General features: G+C 50.3%; 3 protein-coding genes across 3 annotated transcripts; 1 reads left to right on the top strand and 2 right to left on the bottom strand.

Moving 5' to 3' along the window:
* Positions 1-129: 129 nt before the first annotated feature.
* Positions 130-3,136, bottom strand: BJY04DRAFT_203458 (putative TBC domain protein). Its single transcript, XM_073713353.1, has 2 exons — positions 968-3,136; positions 130-912 (listed from the first exon to the last, which is right to left on the bottom strand). The coding sequence occupies exons 1-2, from the start codon at positions 2,588-2,590 to the stop codon at positions 307-309; spliced, it is 2,229 nt and encodes a 742-aa protein (XP_073564463.1). The 5' UTR covers positions 2,591-3,136; the 3' UTR covers positions 130-306.
* A 6,870-nt stretch (positions 3,137-10,006) lies between these two features.
* BJY04DRAFT_211912 (uncharacterized protein) lies at positions 10,007-11,425 on the bottom strand (the record flags this gene model as incomplete). Its single annotated transcript, XM_073714468.1, has 4 exons — positions 10,007-10,776; positions 10,816-11,029; positions 11,085-11,345; positions 11,408-11,425. 4 exons carry the CDS (start codon positions 11,423-11,425, stop codon positions 10,007-10,009), a joined length of 1,263 nt encoding a protein of 420 aa, XP_073564462.1.
* A 2,390-nt stretch (positions 11,426-13,815) lies between these two features.
* On the top strand, positions 13,816-19,579 carry BJY04DRAFT_224811 (putative Rho guanyl nucleotide exchange factor; the record flags this gene model as incomplete). Its single annotated transcript, XM_073718069.1, has 2 exons — positions 13,816-18,339; positions 18,404-19,579. The coding sequence occupies 2 exons, from the start codon at positions 13,816-13,818 to the stop codon at positions 19,577-19,579; spliced, it is 5,700 nt and encodes a 1,899-aa protein (XP_073564461.1).
* Positions 19,580-20,011: the final 432 nt, after the last annotated feature.

Here is a 20,011-nt window from a genome sequence, read left to right as displayed (position 1 = left end):
CGACACAGCTGAATAATCACATGTACATCACTCCACTCAGTTATGCCGTGATTATGCACAATCACAACTTGCAAGGATGTTTACGAGCTGCCCAATCGGCTGGATACAATTGCCAGTACAGTGGCTGTTTGTCATTTGAACTCCGTAGTCCGTTAGGAATCTGTGGAAAGTCTACTAGTAGTATTCGAGTATGACTGACCTCAAGTGTTTAATAATAATACATAAATTATTTATTTACAGGCACTCTCCTCGGCTCAGCCAATCAGTATATTTTGACTCGTATTCGTTTTTCAGCACCCGTTCGTCTTAGACCTGTGGATGCACTTTACCAGCCTCGCGCACCTCGTTCATAAATCCATCCTCGTCACCGGCCGATGTCAGAATCCAGTAATCGCCAACCGCACTAGTCAATACACCCCCGAAGCCAGCCACGGGAGCCGCGGGAGCACTCCGACGCTCCTTGGGTTTAGCGCCAGCGTCGTGCGGTCCCCAGGCAAGGATGTTCTTCACCGCTAGGCGACTGTGGTCATCCGGCTTCGTGAAGCCAAATAATTGCGCCTGCAGAGAGCCGAGAATCGCGACGGCCGCGCGGATCATGATGCGATCGCCCTCAAACACCCAGCAGTCCCACACGCGGCTGATGCGCTCGAGATCGAGGCCGTTTGTGAGCAGCGATCGAAACATACCATCCCATATTTCCTCGTCCGACAGGCGCAGGGTGTCATACAGGTGAGTGGCTAGGCGCGGGAATTTGTAGCGAAGCGTAGCGGATGCTAGCGAATACGTTCGGCTGACAGCTCCTCGGTCCATGGTCATAAAGGCTACTGGAAGCGGGCGATTGAGTGCATTGGCCATTGCCAGAAAAGCTGACGAAGGTGTTGGAAACTGCAGCACAAGGAGTGCAGCGATCGTCTAGAAGTTGTTAGCTATCCCAGCCGTTTGTCCATCAAGGTGAAGAAGGGCTTACGTGGAGACCGGTTAGGTATCCCACATCGCTTCGATACATAGAGTACGCTTCTAACACATCAACCAGTGTATCACGTAGGGGTCCGCCTTCTTGGAAGAGATTCAAATCTGGAAAAGCTTTGGACACATCGGATTGGATGGTGTCAAACCATTCCATCATCTTCTTGTTACTCTCGCCTGAATCACCCTCAGACTTCGCGCGTGCATCCTTTGCCCGCTTCAGAGCCTTGTTGTATGTTTCATCAGAAAGAGCCAGCTCATTGCCGATGGCGCGCTCCCAAGTCGACCCTCGAATTCGAGACGGTATACCTCGCCACCAAAGCTCTCGAGTACGAGTCTCACCCACGGCCTGGGCCCAGTTGGGATAAACATAATCATCCCAGATTTGTTGGAGCGTGTCCCGGGTGCTGTCGCGCTCGCATTTGTCCGAAGCTGCCTTGGCGACTCTGCGTTTTTCGGCTTCCCGAGATTGCTCCATCATTCTCTTATACTCTTTGAGATGCCGCTTTTCCTCCTTTTGGTCCTTCGGAGGAAGCCAGCTTGGGCGAGTGCGCGTGAGGACCTTCTCCTTTTCTTTGCTGATGGGCAATGGGTCGATCATAATGTTAGACTTCTGCAATGGCGGGAGTTCAACGGCGCCTTTGGAGTCCCGTTTCGAATCGTCACTAGATCTCAACGAGGAGTTTGCGCTGTGAAGACTGTCTCCGCGTCTTCGTACGTTCTCATCGGCATGGAACTCCAAAGCTTGTGTGAGGTTCTTCGCCTCCTCAGACAAATCGGACATCATGCTGTTGTACGAGTATAAACGAGGGTTGCGAGGTGAAATCTGGCCACGTTCGGGACCAGCGGAGCTAGATCGGACCATCTTTCGATTTGCTCGAGAATTAGCAGGCGATCGACTGGCCGGAGATGCGGCAATGGATGCCTGAGAGACCGAATGCGAAAGAGGGAACGGTCGAGGACCAGGGCTTTGCCGGTTAGGGCTATGATCTCTGGATGGGGCGCGGTCCTCCACTGGCCGCGGGGAGATAGGGACATTCCATAAACTGGCATCTTCCGGAAGATCCTCGTCCGAATCGTGGTATTCTTCCTCCAATTCCTTCAGTGACTTGCGGCTACGCTGCCACGACGGTTTGCGATTAAGGGGCCGAGCGGTGACAGGTAATGGCGACAGACTCTGGTTTGAAGGCGACAAAGCGGACCCTGGAGAGGGCCGGAGGGGCGAGGCGGATCTATTACGACGAGATCTTGATGACGCCCGTGGGGTTTGCAGGTCTCGTGAGCTTGTCATAAGCTTCGGACCAGAACGTCCATGTGCAGAAGAATATGGGTTCTTAGGGGCAGCTGAGATCAGATCGCGAGTGGTCGTGACCGGTGTTTTCGCAAGCATTCTAGCGGTCGACGACCGTGCAATCCCCGGGGCTCGGCCATAAGGAATCGGCGGAGAGGTTTGAATATACGACACCGACTCGTCCTCTAGGCCAATTTCTTCAAAGTTCCCAACATCCGCAAAAGTATCTTCGGGGCTGGACATGTGGGTGGAAGACCGGAAGGAGGAGGACTTGGAGGACTTAGATCCGGAGAGATCGGGAGGGGAATTTGGTGAAGCGAACACGGCCGTCATACTGTCGGTCTCGCCTCGGGGACCGATCGGATCGTATAGGTTATATTATAATTATCGTAATTCAATATAGTTGACTCTTTGTTATTGAAAAAAAGCGATCGATCGCGTCGTGGGGGCGAGGAATGTGCAGACCGGCAGCGATTGAAACGAATGACAAGCGGGGACTCGAAGGATCCAACGGCACTGTAGGTATTAATATTTGGCAAGGAGGCCCAAGGCCATTAAGCACCAGTCATTAACCAGGACTAGTATCCAGGACGTAACGAAGAGCGGGAGGTATGCACCCAGTGTTGCAGAAGGGCGAACAGGGGGTGGGATAGTAAGATGGATCGGAAAGGGAGGAGCGAGTGGGAGGGAGAGGAAGGGAGGAAGCGAGAGACAGAGGCGAAGTAGAAAAGAAGGAGAGATCGACGAAAACGAAAGAGTCGATGTTGACGAAATGAGCGATAGTAGTGAAAAAGCAACGAGCGGAAGGAGGATTAAACCTGGACAGACGATTCCATCACCGCGAACAACGAAGTCGACGAGATTCCCAGTTCTCAGCCGAAAACGGTGCCTGAGGCTTGTTCACCCACTCCAATCGAAAGCCCAGAACTGCGAGTGCGTTGCTTTTGATTCGCTGCGAGCGGCGATCGGCATCAAACCGGTTTAGCTGTTGGCACACAAGTTACAACTCATCGATGATTCTTCTGTCCGCTGTTGAGATGAAGGAGCGGGCGGCCGTTCCAAGGCACGCCACATTTCATCCACACCGGTCTTATCTTGACCATAGCCTGAGTTGACTTGGTATATTGAATCACCCCGAACAACTTGAACTGTTGCATCACAGCTCATCAGATTCAGGAGTGTCTACCTACAGATCTATTTGTTGATTGCCACCCCCTTTCCCTTCCTCAGCCAGTCTGATGTTCGTCCACTCTGTGGCGTCCCATGGAAAGAGCCATTTCTATTGATTCTCTATATGAACCACGGAACAGTTGAAGAACTCTTTCTTGTTTTCATTGTGCGATGCGCTGACGCCCTTTCTATAAATATGATCAGACAGTCTGCTGTCATTATTGACCGTCCCTTGAATCTTAACTCCTTCCACATACTCCCGGCTGTACTCCGTACAATGTTCCTATATCTCCGCCCAAAAGCAAAGAATAATAATATTTCCGTCCCTTGAGCAACCAGCAAGGAGCCCTGCTACCGTGCTACAGCATTAATATTAATGTTGATGTAGTAGTAGTGAACCGGCCAGAATTAGAACCGCCACCCCCCATACATACCATTCCCCCTCCGCACCACCTGCGCCAACAACGCCCCGTTATCCTTTTTCCTTTGCTTATTTCCCGCGCCCTGCCGCACCTCCGCCATCCTCCCGTCCAACCAACCCACAACTCCTTCATACCGACTCTGTTTCCGCCCCAACACAAACTGAAACGCCGCCGCCCCCAAATATTGCACCTGCGCGTAGTTCACCGTACAGAGACCTTGTCGCCCTCGAACAAGCCGGTAGCTTAGCTCAGTTACATCGCGGATTGTGCGCACCACGACTTCAGGTCGTGGGTGGGCGCGGGCAGGGAGGGACCTCGCGTAGTGATGCATCTTGAGAGCCGCCACGACGAGTGCTTTGTAGATGTTGAGCAGTACCAAGGGGAGGGAGTTGTGTGCTGTGTCGAGGTACATAGGGGATAGGGAGTGTTTAAGCGAAGCGAGGGCTTTGCGGTGGAAGGCTCGGCCGGGGGATCGGGTGGATTCAAGGGTAAGGCTGTTACTTAGTGCTGCGGTGGCTGATTCGGCGCCGCCGTCGAGCAGCCGGTCTTGGTCCTTTGAGATTTCAAGTGTTCGGATGTCGATGAGGCAACCGCAGTAGGGGAAGAGCGAAGAGTCTACCATACGTGGGATCTGTGTATCATTTACGGATGCGGCGAAGTTCACCAGACTCTTTGCTGGGTTGACGGAGACGCCGTATGCTGGCTGTCCTCGGAGCATGACTTGGAGGAAGCGCATAGCAAGGTCTGGGTCCAACGTGATGAGGAGGAAATCATCAATCAGGCGGAGGAGCAACGTGCCGTCTGTTTTCAGGAAGCCCAGCTCATTTCGCTCCATCTCTGCGTAGAACAAGTTGCACAGCAGACTCGATACTACCGAGCCCTGCGGAATGCCATTGCGCTGCCGGAAGTACTTCTTCCCAATCTTGACCAGGTTGTTCCGGACATGCTCGTTAAGTATATCAAGCAGATCCTCTCCGCTATAGTCCCTTTGCGCGAGTGTGTCAATCAAGACAGTGTTCCTCCTCCCTGTGACACTCCCATTCGCGATAGCATCAACCAGATGTTCCGGCTTCGCCCGCGGGGCAACCCTTTGCAAGTACGTTGGCCAGATCTTGCGTTTCTCCGGGCCTTGTGCCGACCACAACCCTTCAAACTCATTTCGGGGCTTAACTTCAGCATACTTCATCCAGTGGTATTCCTCCTCAGAGGTCAGCTTCTCGATCAGCCGAACCAGTTCGAGCTGTGGTATTGTGTCGAAACAGGATTGGATATCAAGCTTCACAAAGTAGAGTGGCGCCTCTTGGCTCCAGCCTCTTTTCACCAGCGACTCCTTAAATTCCTTCAACCGGGTATGAATGTCCCCGATGGAATACATGCTTGAACCGAGAAGGTCATTCCGACGACTTTTTTCGTAGTTAAGCATGTTGTAGACAGGCGACAGCAACGAGTTGACACTCTGCCCCGCGTTGTATCGACTGTGACCTGCATACTTGCTTTTGACTAGTGTGCGGCGCTTCAAGTTCAAGATTGGACGAACTCCTGTTGTCTTGGGAAGGAGTCGGAGGGAGCCGTACCCAAGCCTTCTTGACGGTTTGACTTTCGGATTTTCAGTAAGTAACCCTGCGACTTCGATTGGTCCTACCTCCTCAAACATGGAGGTTTTGAGGTTCGCCAAGGGCTGTACAGTAAGGCGGCGCCAGAGGTCATGTCGGAAGTAGAATAAGCGGTTGCGGTGGACTTGAGACTCGGTTACGTAAAAGTTCGCCCGGATAAGAGGTATCAAGATAGAATCAAAGACGTAGTATATGAATTCCTGGAAGATCTCTCGGCGTTTTTGCATGTCCGAAGCTGAGAGTTTGTTCTGATGAGAAACTTCAGGCTCCAAAACTTCAGGCTCCAGCCAGTGTATTTGTGTGATCTAGCTATACGGTTAGCTTTCTTGATTTCGGAGGAAAGGGCGGAGCTTTTAACCTTCATGCCTTCGCACACTTCATGGATACTGAGGGTTTCGTATCTGCGCATGTGTATAAACATGTCAATGTGACGTAAAATCAACTTCCTGTGGGCAATGCCCTGCTCACCGGTTCCGAAGAACTCAGGTGGAATCAGCTTCCGGATGACTGCTCTGCAGAAAGCAGATACTGATTCGGCGGGGGTAGCGTAATCTGTTAAATTCGCCTTCGGTTTTGATACTGCTGTTTTGGTGCGTCGGTTTCTCATCAAGCGTTCATTCCGCGGCTGAATACGCGGACTCTGGAGAAAATTGGCTGGTTGGGTTATCAAGGCTGCTGACCCTGGAGCGGCAACCCCCCCATATTCAGCGCTGAGGGGCCCCAATGTACCAGGTTCAATCTACTATATTAGCCCAAGTTCACAATGCGATATAATCAGCATACCTGTCTGGGGCAGTAATAACGCAAGAGCTGCGTGTAGCAACAGCGTTTACCCCTGTTCTGCAACTGGCGTACTAGCGCTAAAGCTTTTCCTCGAAGTCTTTTCGGTATTTTCGCCGACTCGGGGCACTTGGTGGTGTCATTGGTCTTTGAAGGATCATGTCGCAACCGCGCAGGTTTGACAGACTCTTTCCGAGCTATCTCTTCCTCCCGCGATGAGAAATTCCTATACAAGACACATGCGGCACTCTCACGTTTATTCGGCTTGAAAGTGAACACATTCTGGAGGCCAAACTGTCGAGGGAAGATATACTTCAATACGTGCACAGTCTGTTGCAGAGAGTCGGATGAACGGAACCGGCCAAGAACGTCTATTGAGCTGTTAGCATGCCACATATTTCGATTACAGTACACTCACGTTTTGGTAATCCAATGACAATCCGGCCATTTGCGTCCAACTGAGGGCGAGCATAGAGCATACGCTGACGACTAAAGATAATTGCATTGGCAGTGAGCTGCTTGCTTGTGTCCTTCGCTGCGGAGTGTTTCATGACCAAGCTTTGTTCCCCACCTGAAACCGGTTTTCCATCACTCTTTGCAGTAGATGTTGCTTTCTGAGGTAATGGATCCTCCAGGAGTGATGCCGAGACAGCTTCGAGGCTCGACAGCGGTACTCCTGTTGATGGTAAGCTTCCCGAGTGATTTCTTGTATAGAGCCGGCGTACGCACCACTTATTTGGCAGTAAATGCCCTTTTTAACGTCAACAGCCACAAAAAGCCCGCAGTCAAGTAAGAGCTTCAGCATAATCTCATCACCATTGGCCCCTAGTAAGGCGAGAACATCTGTCCAAGGCGATTGCTTCAACATTTGGACGTTCTTGTTTGGGTATCGAGACTCGACATTAGGAATGCTGCATGGAAGTGCGAAGCGCATGCCACTCGCTTGCCGATACCCATGGCTCAAGAGATGCTCTGGTGGGGAATATGAAGTAGAAGTAGAAACGCGGCCGCGAGCGAAGATAGATGATATCACAAAGTTCACAATCTAAGATACTTCAGCAACTTATTATCAAAGTGAGTGAGAGATGACTAACCTCAGACTGCGGACTTGTTGGCCCAGTGTCAGTACCGACCTGCGTCTTGAGTTGGGCTTGGGTGAACGCGACGAAATCCCGGCGTCGTTCTTGACTGCACGTTGGTGAGAGCTCTTTCCAGATCCCAACCAGAGTTGTGTCTAGAAGACTAGCTAGATCTGATATGGGTGGCTTTGGGCCTGGAATCGCGTCCTTGGCTGCATCGTCGCTGCAAACTGCTGCAATTCTTCGGCGACGCGATTTAGACGACCGAGGTATGCGTTGCAGAATGTACTGCCGCAATGTCACCACCTGCCGGTAGTACAGAGAGATAACCGGATGAGAGACCTCCGCTGTACTAGAGTCTGAGTTGTTGCTGGGGTTGGATGGCGGTGGGCCGGTAATGGGTGGTTGTTGTGGTGGTTTCTTTCGCTTCGGGTCGTTTTTGACGGGCCTCTTACGTTTTTTGCCCATTTTTTCGTGAAACAACTCAAGCCATACAAAAGCAATCCTTGAAATTTGGAAGATGTCAATTTCTTCGGATTTCAATTGAGTTGTGAATTGATGTGTTGCTGAAGGAGACGCGCTGGGAGACGCGCAACAACGCGAAGGAAGGAGAAGTATGGCTGCACCTCGAAGCTCGCCGCCTCAACAACAAATTTGACTATGAGCAGAAATGAGGCAATTAGCGTTTCTATTTGCTGTAATTGGTTTTGAAAAGGATTAATGAAGTGAAGTGAAACTGACAATGCAGGGAGAGAGCGTCTGGAAATCTGCGATCTTAATCTAGGCCGATGCTTAAATGTATATTTTTTGCTTCCCGGGATATTTCCCGGGATATTGAGTAATTGTAGGTTGACTAGGTATGCAAGATAATCGAGCAAGCACCGCAGGACAGAAAAAACAATCAATAGTATAAAAATGAGACCAATGTCTCTTACTTTTGTTTTCGTACTCTTGTCTTTGTTTCTAAGTACGAGATCACTTCTTTGAATGACTAGGTGTTCTAAAATATAGTGCCATATATCTACTGCATCCGGCGAGACAGATCTTCGCACACAATATTCATTTCAAAAGCACAAGCAGCCGATTAATAAGACAGAGGCCTATCTTTAAAATGATACTAGATATTATCAGGCGGTTTCAGAACAGCATAATATGCAGTTCCAAGTGGCGAAGATTTGAGGATCCGCTCATGCAGGGCAAGGCGAGGCAAGGCAGGAGGTTATTCAAGTCGATATCACAACCGGACTGGGTCTGATTACAGCATGCTTGCAGGACTCGGAAAATTCCTCATGCGAGGCTACTCAGATCTCTCGGCCTGATTTACAATATCCCTGTTATGGAGCAAGGCGCACATGTGGCGGACTAAGCATTCAAGTATGGTCGTGCTCCTCAAATGAATAGTGGGATTCTGGATAGCCCTGTGGTCAATCATTAAGTTCGAGTTAGTTTGTACTGCTGAAGCCAACAATTAAGGAGTAATTCAGCCCTTCAAGTCTATATCATAGGGAGATCTTGTGCGAGACTCGGAGCTTAATTCGAGTGGTATAGAGATGAGAGCGACCATAGTATGGTGATATGCGTACATGCCTGGCTGTCGTCGCTTAGAATCACGGCCGATGGGAATAGTAACCGGACCGAACCTGTCCATGGGCATAATTCTTCGCCTGCTGTACTCGGCTGACTAAGTCTTTGACATCCAGGGCCGTGTATCCCCTACCTTGAACAAGAGTTTCGGAGGTTACTGCTTGATTTCTGGAAATCAATTGAAGGTATGATTGCCGACGGCGCACATGTCATGCTTACAGCAAGGCCCTGCGGAGGCAGTTGAAGGAAGGTTGTACAGCCCAAGCCTATAAGCACTTTATTCTGCGGCTTATCATTTCTGTATTCAATAATCAGCGCAAGACTAACAACGGTCAAACATGAGTCTTCAGTAGTCTTATTTCATAGCGAACTCGAAAGAGCGCTGTTTCGTGCTCGAATTGGTGATCGCGGGACTCCTCCCCGGCCATAGAATGGGATGGATAACCAACCCAGCGCGCCAAGTTTACAGGTCACATCAACAAACCGTCGTGCCCACGACACGAAGTGAGGCACTAGATAGTGAGGCAGGAAAACTCTGTTCTGACCGTCCTAGATCAAAAGGTGCGAGAAGCGATCGAACCATCAGTTTATGATCCATCACAGACACAAGTGCGAAAGAAACTTTAGTCCCGCGGGCCGCGCACGCGTCGTTGGACCTTAACAAGTTAACCTTATATTTGTTTACCTGAGTCACAGACTCACAGTATGCAATTGCCGATTCAAAACGCCGGGCAAGCGTAATTAGCTGGCGCCTGATACGATGATGAGCGGGTGGAGTGGAAGAAACTTTCTGCATAGCAGAAATCTCTGTCAAACCGAAGCTGGGAAAGATCGGTTGAAGAAATGAATTTTGAAATTAATTGACGAGGGAAACCAGAATCCCAGATCCGTCGAGATTGGAGGGGTCTCCACTACCACGGCCAAGTGGACTGGTCCAGGCGGGCCTGGTTGATGATTTACAGATGGAATATAAGGACCTGTGAATTTATCAATTGTGTTCATATTGCTCTTTGATTTCCCTGAGCACTTTTTAGCATAGAATCTAGAAACAAGAAATGGCAGATTAAATAAATCAACAGGAACAACAGCAGGAACAACACATTACTCAATATCATCTGTTGCAAAGTTTTGCTTGTGATCAGACATGTACTTCTCATTCACTGCTGCAACAAACTTATCACGGTATGATTTAGCCAGATCTCTTGCATTCCGATAAGCAGTTATTCCCTCCTTGAAGCTTTGCGGGCTACTTAATAGCGCCCATTGCCCCAGTATTGTTGTCACGTAGACAGTGTCATAGTCTGTATGGACACTGTTGTTATTAGACCGAGACCTTGTAGGGTGCATTGTATAGAGTGAGAGAAGCCCAGTCTGGTAGGTACTTGTCATAGTATAGGCGTTATTGTCGTACAATGCCGGCATGGATGCAGTTGTATCATTGTTGTTGTTATTCCCTTTGATGAACTGCCGCAGGGAATGAATAGCCCGGGCCCCTAGAGCGCCATCATAACATACTTGTCGGATAAGCACAGAGCCTGATCCATCAGTTGGTTTTGCAAACTCAAAAAAGAAATTCGGTACGATCGGGCGGGCACTATCAGTGGTCGGAATAACTTGATGGTTTAGTTTACCCCGAACAGCCTGGTTAAGTTGACTCAGGCGTGTGCCATCGTAGGAATCGGGTGTCGCAGAAGCAAGGGTGCCATCAGTCAAAGGATCAAGATTATCGAAGACGTCTTCAGCGCCAGTATGAAAATCAGGGTCTGGTTGACCGTCAAGTAGAGGTAGGATGTCCTTGATATCCAGCTGTTTGTCAACAGTCTTGTAAGCAAGTATAACAAATTCTCTATGTTTGGCCTTCAGAGCATCTTCTGGTTAGGCAAGTTCAGGCCGAGGATTCTGTAAAGCACTCTCAAGTATCTCAAAATTCTCTGATTCAGATACCCAAGTGCCATCGGGGTATTCGTGAAATGGCATATATATACCATGCTCTGTGAGGTGTTGCTCAAATTTCCGGTCATAGACAGTCGTCATGTTTGACATGGTCTTGATGACTGCCGAAGGAGGTGCTGTATTGGATAGGGGTTCGATGGAGTCTTCGCTAAGATCGGGTGGTATAGGATACTAGTTAGAAGTAATTAGTATTCATGTCTAGTTCATGTAGATGCTGATAACGCACGCCGCTAATATCAGATAAATCTGGCCCACCATAGCGGGAAAGCCTTCTGATCTCCTGGACACAAGCATTCGAGCAGGTGCGTAAAAAGTCAGGCGCAAAGCTTTGTGGAAAGAAAAGAGCGGAAGCCTCTGAGGCGCGTGATGAAAATGGTCTATATCTTCGATCAAACTCCTTGAGTGAGCTCTTTGTTAACCACAGCCTCGGTAGGCTATCCCAAAACAATGGAGGAGGGTGGAAAGCGCGTTGCTTCCGCTGTTGATGCTAATGCTTAAAAGACGGCATGGAGAGGGATAGAGAGGATATTCTCTGAAGTAGGAAGAGACGATGTTGGCGGGGGACATGATTTGAGTTCAATTCGGGGATCTTGGTTATTTGAAGGATCCCAAAACAAAGAACTCTTAGAAAGGAAGCACAGTTGTCTCTATTGTACTTGAGTAGTCGAAACAAAGAGTGCTCAGGTGGCATAAATATAAGTTCGTGACTAAAGATAGCGATCACCTTGGAACAGGGTGATGCGCGTTGATAAAGGTCCGACTCAAAACCTTGGGAAGTAGTGCGGGATGGCAAGATATCTGGACCTGTATGAACCCTCGGCGAATGAACAAATGGCAATGTCTATGCTAGGTCCTTGAGCAACCGAATGCAAGGAGCAGTTAGTTGATGGTGGGCAGAGAGCCTTTCTGGAGCTTTGTTCACTGGGATGGATTTGTCCTGGTCTGTGTGTTGTGCCGCCATGGTGCGAAGTGCCTTCCCTGGGTTGCGGATAAGGGAAGTGTAGACATGCTAGTTAGTACGCGCAAAGAGCTTAAGGGCAACTAATCATCCCACAATGATAGGTCTTGAAGCTTGGAAACCTAGTGTAGAGTAGGTAGAGAATGGGAAAATAAAGCGCTACACTGTTGTAAGAAATTTGGCGATCTATGGCCGGATAAGCACGAAGAAGTTCTCCCACATGTTGGGACTTGAGACTTCAAAGCGTTTACAGGCTGTCGGAGCCTGCTGGAGGTGGAATGGTGGAGGGTCCCTGAAGAGAGGAAAAAGCAAACCGAATGAGAAGGGTTGTGATATGAGGCGATCCTGTATACTACACTGAGGTTGATGATAGTATTTCGCACAGCCCGCGTACCTAAGTCTTATAGCGGGAAAACTAACCGCAAGAGGGAACTCAGAGGCCTCACAGGCCAATGGATGGATTAGGATGGATCCATGATATTGATGCAAATGGATCGTTAGATTAAACTGGATCCATCCTGCTGAACATGCTGTGGATGTTGAATCCATGCTCTAGATTAAAGAGGTACGTCACATGCGACCCGCGAGAGGAGTCACATTTGAATGACATTGGGAATTTTCTCAAAGATGTGTCGGCAATTATGGACGGAGTATGTCTTTTCCCAGGCTCGCCTTAAGGCAGGTAATGCCGAGAAGACTCGCATCAGATTCATTAAACCCACAGATCTCGCCTGTGACAGATCGGTTCGTGAAAAGTGGGAACGGCTGGGTTGGATGATGGATCAAAATTCAAGGCTGTCTTCCAGAACATTTCTTTTCTTCTTCTGATCTGCGTATCATCGGTTTGATGTACTGTATTGAGACCGGAGTTGATCGAGGTGGACTGGGTGACTCGATTGAAGGTGAATCAAGGTCGAGACAAAGAAGGTGATGCGGGCATTGCTATCCTTGGTTCCTCTCGTGGTCCAGAACCTTGACAAATATAGCCACTCGAGTAGCCCGATGTTTGAACAACCACCATTCTTATCATTGTTCAGGTTGGAATGATGGCTTTCGAGTAGAGGTAGTGATGATTGAATACAAGGGCGATGTCAAGACGATCGCTGTTTGACACTGAAACCAGAGCAGCCAGCTTGGCTGGTGTATTGGATGTAGAATCTCTGTCCAGAATCTCTCGAAGTAGCTAGTCAAACAGGGCTACTCTAGTGGCCCACCGGCAGTCCTGCGCCTGTCTCGATCGCCAGTGACGATGCAGTCCGCATTTCCATTTGGACTGCCCATGATTCCTCGCTCTCTGCCTCTCTGCTCTCTTGTCTCTTCCTCTCACTCTTCTCCCTTCTCGAATTCCCTTCTGATTCTGACGGTCATTACGGCTCTTGCTGCTACTATTGATGATAGGCTGACTTCCGAGCCAACCACTTGAACCTCCAACAAACCCCTCTCGGCCCGCCTGTGACAGCAGACAGACAGCAGACAACGGACAACTTCCCCTCAAACAGTTGACAACCACCCCCCCCTGCTCTGCTCTGCGCCTGCTCACTCCTGCTGCTGCTCCCGTGCAAACGTCCTATCCCGTCTTTTGCCTCCGTCGCTTTATCAATATCATCCTTTCCACTCTCTTCGCCTTGTTCTGATCCTTTTCCCCTCCCACAGCCTCCTTCTCTCCCTAATTGCTGCACGTCAACCGCTCGTTGCGTCCGCTCGGGACACACAGCCCTCAGATCACCCGCCGGAGCTTGGTGATCTTGTCCTTCATTTCAAATATGACGCCGGATTGGGGTAGTACTAGCCGGTGACGATTGCCTTGTAGTTCTGGCTGGCCCATCTGCAACACTGCCTGTGGCCACCAGCCGTGAACAACGCATCGCGAGACTAGCATCCTTGATCAGAATCCTTCTCCACCAACCATTTCTGTTTGAAGGATCGCCCTCTTACAAAACTACTAAAAATTACCAGAAAATTAACTGAAAAAAAAAGTGGCCTCGCTCATGTATGGAAAATGTCCGGCAGCGATGTCGACCACGTTTCTGGCTTTGTTGACGGCGACCCTTCCCAAGCTCGGCGCCTATCCTCCTCCAGCACCATCGATCGCTTCTACGACGCTCTTTCCAATGGCGCCCACGACTCGCCGCTAACTCTGCCGTCCTCCCCTCCGATCGCCTCCCGGTCAGGTACCACCTATACTACCCAGCCAGGTGTCTCAGGCCCACATCCCTTCACGTTACCCGCGACCGTTGTTCCGAACGCCTATCTTGAACCTCACCACCCCCGATCCTCCCCCGACCCTGACGAGTACTACCGCCCTCATCCATCTACCTTGCTATCGGAGCACGATACCGGGGTCGTCAATACAGCTGCCGAGCCTCGCTCTGCATATACATCACAACGTGTGGCGGGGTTGTCGAGTGTGGACCGTGGACAGTACCGTTCAGTGTCGGATACGTCGAGCCGGGGCCGATCTGAATATTCCACCGGACCACCCTCTGTACGGCCGTCGACGGTGCGATCAAGACAGACGTCCTTCAAAGACTTGGTAAACAAATTCAACAACAACGTCGATCACGTTCTGCCCTTTCCATCTGCGTCCACGTCCGCCTCTCGAGACCATTCAAGGGCTTCTAGCCCTGCGCCTTTAGACCATACACCACGACCGAGAGCAACGTCTCGCAGGCGAGACACTGACAGCTCAGCAGCGCAGAATCCCCATCCGCTCATCATTCCGCCCACATCGAACCCAACCGACTTCAACAACAACGGACCGGACGATATACAGCCGTCGAACCTGCTTCCGCGGCGCCCCTTATTCGGAGAATTACTCACAGTTGATACTGGCCTCCAGGGATATGGGATACCGTCTCATCTGCGACGCCGAGGCTCTGAAGGAAGCTTACCTAGTCCGAACCCTGCGCTTCTAGACCATTTCGACCCCTCATCCAACCTTACCCCGTTGACTCCCACAGCGTGGTATCTCGGTCGCACACCCTTTCTCGAAGCAGTGAGCACGGGAGAGAACTCGAGTAACCATCGACGAACAAGGAGTGATATCCCAGGGAACGTGCCTCTGGGTGCGAGTACGCAAACGCCGGATTTTCACATGGCGGTCTCCGCCCCCTTGCAGCCGGGTTCACGAGCGTATTTGGATAGTCTGCATTCCAAATCACGCATTCCTATCTCCTCTCGCCGCCTCCACTCACCTACCGCTTCTGAGGGCTCATCGCCCTCTCCCAAATCCGAGTCACCCGTGAGTGGCCGGTTTAACACACAAACACACCTTCCGCCAAAAGGGCTGAGTCGCCTTCCTAAACCCTCTTCACGATCTCCGCGCGACTTTGCAACACATGGCCAGTCGGCGTTTGCGACCAACACATCTCCCACTCCAGCTCGCGGAAGGCGAGATATGGGCCACGGTCGATCTCGCACGAAACTTCCCGAGAAGAGCCCCTTATTAGAAGCTTACATAGCAGCACCCCCTCCGAAGAAGTCACCCCCCTTACGCAGTTCTCGACCCCGTCAAACTATATCGCACACAGCATCTCCCGCATCGCGGTCGAAGGTCGGGGAAACAGTGTCGAACCTCCAGAAGCAGATCCATCGCGAAAGAGAGTTACGCAATTCTCGGCCACGAGAGCGACGGCTGCCAGAATTGGGACACGTCGATTTTGCAACTCGAAGACAAAAAATACAACAAGCGTTCAACCGTACGGTCAAAGAGAACGAGAGAAGAGAGGAAGAGGCAGCAGAGCTTCGTCGTCGAACTCAAGTTCTGGAAAAAGGTGTCAAGCTCGAAGACAATCCTATACTTGAGCCCGAACCCGAAACGAGCGAGTTGAAGCCAGTGGAAGTGGAGTCTGTTGCCCAGCAAGATGACACAGCAACCGTTATAGAAGAGTCAACAGAAGTATGTGAGGATGATATACATGAAGACGGGAGTGTGCAATCTTTCCCACGACTTCATGTCGATACTAACGTCCCAACCGATGACTCTCGACCAATAATGATGGACTCCCCAACTCTTGGGCATCCTCTCCTAGACCATGATGAAGAAAAGTCGAAACCGCCCATCCTACCTTCTACATCGTCTCCAACCTCTTGTTCTGAGGATTCTCCAGTCACTGCGTTTGACCCTGAACCGCAAGCTGAGATATCACAACAAGATGTGCATAGTTCTCATAGAACTTTGTTGAGCGAGATTATGCGCATCCGTGAGTCGAGTCCGAGCAGCTCTTCGTGCGATGAACAAGAAGAATACGACTTCTCCGATAATGATGATAAAGAAACAATTCCAATTGTCTTGAGAGACAAAATAGAATTTGACGAAGTGATGCACGATGCAAAACCTCGAGAAACGTCGGACCTGTATACGCAGCGCAACCCGACTGCTGGAGATTTATCAAACAGATGGAGTATGGCCTCCTGGTCATCGTCCCTGCGTAACCAGCAGTCCACCGATGGCCAATGCGAAGGAAGTGGTGACGATCTTTCGCAGATACACCATTCGACGGAGGATAGTGAATTAACAACCCAGTCGTGCTCTGCTTCGTCCATGACTCCATCCGACATAGGGAAGCAGGTTTCTGGCTCAATCACGCAAGCCACCGATTTGCCGCCCGGGCCGAGACAACCAGAGGCAATTCCCCGTAAGCCTCACGGTCACTCGAAGACACCAAGTTTGGCGAAGCTTGGAGGTTGGGATTCGAAGAAGATCACCCAGCTATATCTCGAGGAGCTTGCTCGTGGTCGAGATCACAGCCTCCCACTGGATGTGCGCGGGTCTCCCGAGCCACGCTTTCCCATCAATGATCTGAGGGCGGACGGTAGGACTGACAGCTTGACCGACGATCCTGTTTTGGTATCCCGGATAGATGGAATCTCCTTGTCCGATCGACATTCCCATACTGCGAGCCTGGTACTTCGAGATGACTGGGAACACGCATCCCCGTCGATAATGGATTGGATGCAGATTGCTGCTGACGATGCGCCTGCACCGCAGGATAAACAGCTTGAACCAACTCCCCAGCACGATGGTGTGCCAACACCAAGACTTGTAACTTCTAATTCTCAAGCGCCATACTCCGAAGATACTAATACGGGGCTTGGTCTTACCATCAATATCCCATCGTCTCAGGAGTTAGAGCTGCGGGAACCTAGTCTCCCACCAATTCCACGCCAAACCCTTACGGACCCTTCTCCGGATATACAGGCGACAATTAGTGTGACTCGGGTATCAGCAGAGAGTTCTGTCAGTTTCCAGCCTCAACAACAGCCCCTTCAAACTGCGACAACGGCCACATTTGCGCCCCTGGGCCCTGTCCACAGTACCGGCAGTAGTGAGGACTCTCTGAGACACAATGAGCCTTCGCCGTCCCCGCAGGCGAGGGGCTCATCTGTGACCTCGCTTGTGCCTTCGAGCCTCGAGCAGACACGTGCTGATACTTCATCACCGTCACCTGATCAACGGCGCCTCAAGAAACGGCGCCATGTGATCAAGGAACTGGTTGATACCGAGTATACATTCGGCAGAGACATGAAGGTTGTGGACGATATATACAAGGGAACATCGAGTTCCTGCTTGGATCTTTCCGCAGAGGATATTAAGATACTCTTTGCCAATTCCGACCAAATTGTGCAGTTCTCCATGTCTTTCCAGGATGCATTGAAGGAAGCAGCCAAAAGTGTGTACGTCATGCCTAAATCACAACGGTGGAGTAGCAAGCGCAACGGGCGAAACCATCACGTTTCCAAAAATGAATCTGAATCAGTAGATGGGGCAGGCCCGTCTGAATTGGAAAAGGATGGATTGACATCAATTGGCCAGGCTTTCTTGTCTCATGTTTCTTATATGGAGAAGGTCTATGCCGAGTACCTGAAAAACCATGATGCCGCCAACAAGAAGCTTCAAGCGCTGCAGAGGAGTACGAACGTGACGATCTGGCTGAATGAGTGTAGGGAATGGGCTTCGGATCTGACGAGTGCGTGGGATTTAGACTCCCTGCTAGTCAAACCAGTGCAACGCATTCTGAAGTACCCGCTTCTAATCTCAGAATTGCTCGATTCGACGCCCTCGGATCACCCGGACCATGCATCACTTGCCAAAGCCCTCGGAGAAGTCACCAATATCTCTGTTCGCATCAACGAAATGAAGCGAAGGGCAGACGTGGTTGGCCAAGTCGTAGGGCGAAAGAGAAAAGAGTCGGATGTGAGGACGGGATTGTCCAAAGCTTTTGGTCGTCGCACCGAGAAGCTGAGACAGCAAGTCGGCCTATCGGATATGGTTGCCGATAAAGAATACGACGCGCTAGCTCAGAGATTTGGCGACAATTTCTTCCAACTACAAGTGGTCATGCGCGACGCCGAGATGTATACTCGTGAGACGCAAGGTTCAATGGATCGTTTTCTTGAATTCGTTACCGCCATTGAAGGGTTTATCGACGTTTTTCAGACCAGCTACCCTGAACTTGAAGGAAAGTGGCGCGTTTTCAAGATTTCGATTCAAGACATTATGGCGGCGACTTTGCCCGAGCATGTGAGTACTCAAGGAACTAAAACCGGGTATTAGCTAGTTTTGCTAATGTGTTGCTACGCTGCAGCTTGATGTTGTCAGGAAGAGCGTGATTGACCCAATGGTAACATTGCTCAAACTTCACGACGGACCTCAGAGAGTAATGAAGAAACGCGACAAACGCCTCATGGACTATGCTCGCTTCAAGACTATTAAAGCCCGCGGAGACAAACCCGACAAGAAGACGACCGAGCAAGCAGATCAATTCGTCGCCCTCAACGAAACCCTGAAGGATGAACTTCCAAAACTCTACTCTTTGACAGCCAAGCTGATGGAGGCATGTCTGAAGAACTTCGTCCAGATTCAGACCACGTGGTACATCGTTTTGCAGAAGAAGATTGGGCCCCTGATCGACTCCTTCCCTGAGAACGTGCAGAAGATCGTTGACGATTGGACCACACGCTTCAATTTTTCAGAGTCGCAGGTGCTCTCCCTCGGAATATGCAATGGCTCTCTACTTGCTGATACGGTCAACCTGGTCAACTTCAACACTCCCTCCACTGCCCCTGGTGTCAGCTCTCCTCGTCGTCCCTCTACGGTACATAGCTCAAGTACTCGTACGATGGATGAATCCCCCAAAGTCTCCCATGATTTTAGCGCCAGCAACCAGTCCTTCCAGTCCCCGAGCATGGATAGTCAATCTCAGGTGTCCTTCGGCCGTCATCGGGCTGACTCTGCATACTCTGGGCGGCCTGTACATGAATCGTCGGAGCTTCCCAGGAGCCAAGTGCTGCAACAGGTCACCAGTGCATCGGCAGCGTCTGTGTCCTCGTCACAGGCGCAAACTGAATCCTTTCCTCGGCTTCCCACCCTCACACTCGATTCTCCATTTTTAGCGGACGTTATGCAATCTTCCAGTAACGATCACGCAACAGACGAAAACCAACCCACGTCGCCTGTCGGTCGGTATTCCGGATTCTTTTCCTCGGCAATGCCAATGTCAGACAGTCCACAAGACATTGGCGGCTCAGATTCTAACCCGACCAAAGAGCCTGCGGTACTGTTCCTTGCCGCCAGTATTTACGAGTTCAATATCGACCGCGCCCGGCGTGAAGCAGGGTATCCTTACTTGACGTATGTTGCGGGTGAAATCTTCGATGTTATTGCCGAAAAGGGCGAGCTCTGGTTAGCTCGGAATCAAGACGACTCAACCCACCAAGTGGGCTGGATCTGGAACAAGCACTTTGCTAAGCTCTCGTCTTGAAGCAGCAAGGGCTATGCTCGTCTTATAGACCTGTTGAGTGGATCTATTTACGACGTCTGATGGACGTATTTTATTCTTCTGACCCAGAATCTTCCTGGAACGATCTGTATATGATACGAGTCGTTCCCGGAGTCAGTCTTTCCTTTGTCAAACTGTGATGCAGCTGTTGGCAGAATGTCTGGTTGTTTTCTGATTACTTTCCCATGTCGAGTCTGATACATTTGGCGAGCGATTTCATGTTTTAATGTTCTACAGGACGGAAAAAGATCCTAGCATATCCGCGAGGATGGCTGAGGAATGTACATCTAGATACCCCTTGATAACAATATGATTTGTTTACACTACTATTATATCATCTAGTTAGTTATATGTACCTGAAGGCTGTACCTCGGTACTGAGAGAGTTCAGCCTTAATGCTGCGCCACAGGTGAC

This window comes from Aspergillus karnatakaensis, assembly GCF_047715665.1.
Source record: "Aspergillus karnatakaensis strain CBS 102800 unplaced genomic scaffold BJY04scaffold_101, whole genome shotgun sequence".
NCBI classification, from domain to species: Eukaryota; Fungi; Ascomycota; class Eurotiomycetes; order Eurotiales; family Aspergillaceae; genus Aspergillus; species Aspergillus karnatakaensis.
Note: the sequence above shows the minus strand (reverse complement) of the source record. Positions and strands in the feature narration are given on the sequence as shown.

Coding starts and splice junctions, on each gene's coding strand:
- BJY04DRAFT_203458 (XM_073713353.1), bottom strand. CDS start 2,590: ATGACGGCCGTGTTCGCTTCACCAAATTCCCCTCCCGATCTCTCCGGA. Junction 913..967: donor GATACCTAACCGGTCTCCAC/GTAAGCCCTTCT, acceptor AACAACTTCTAG/ACGATCGCTGCACTCCTTGT.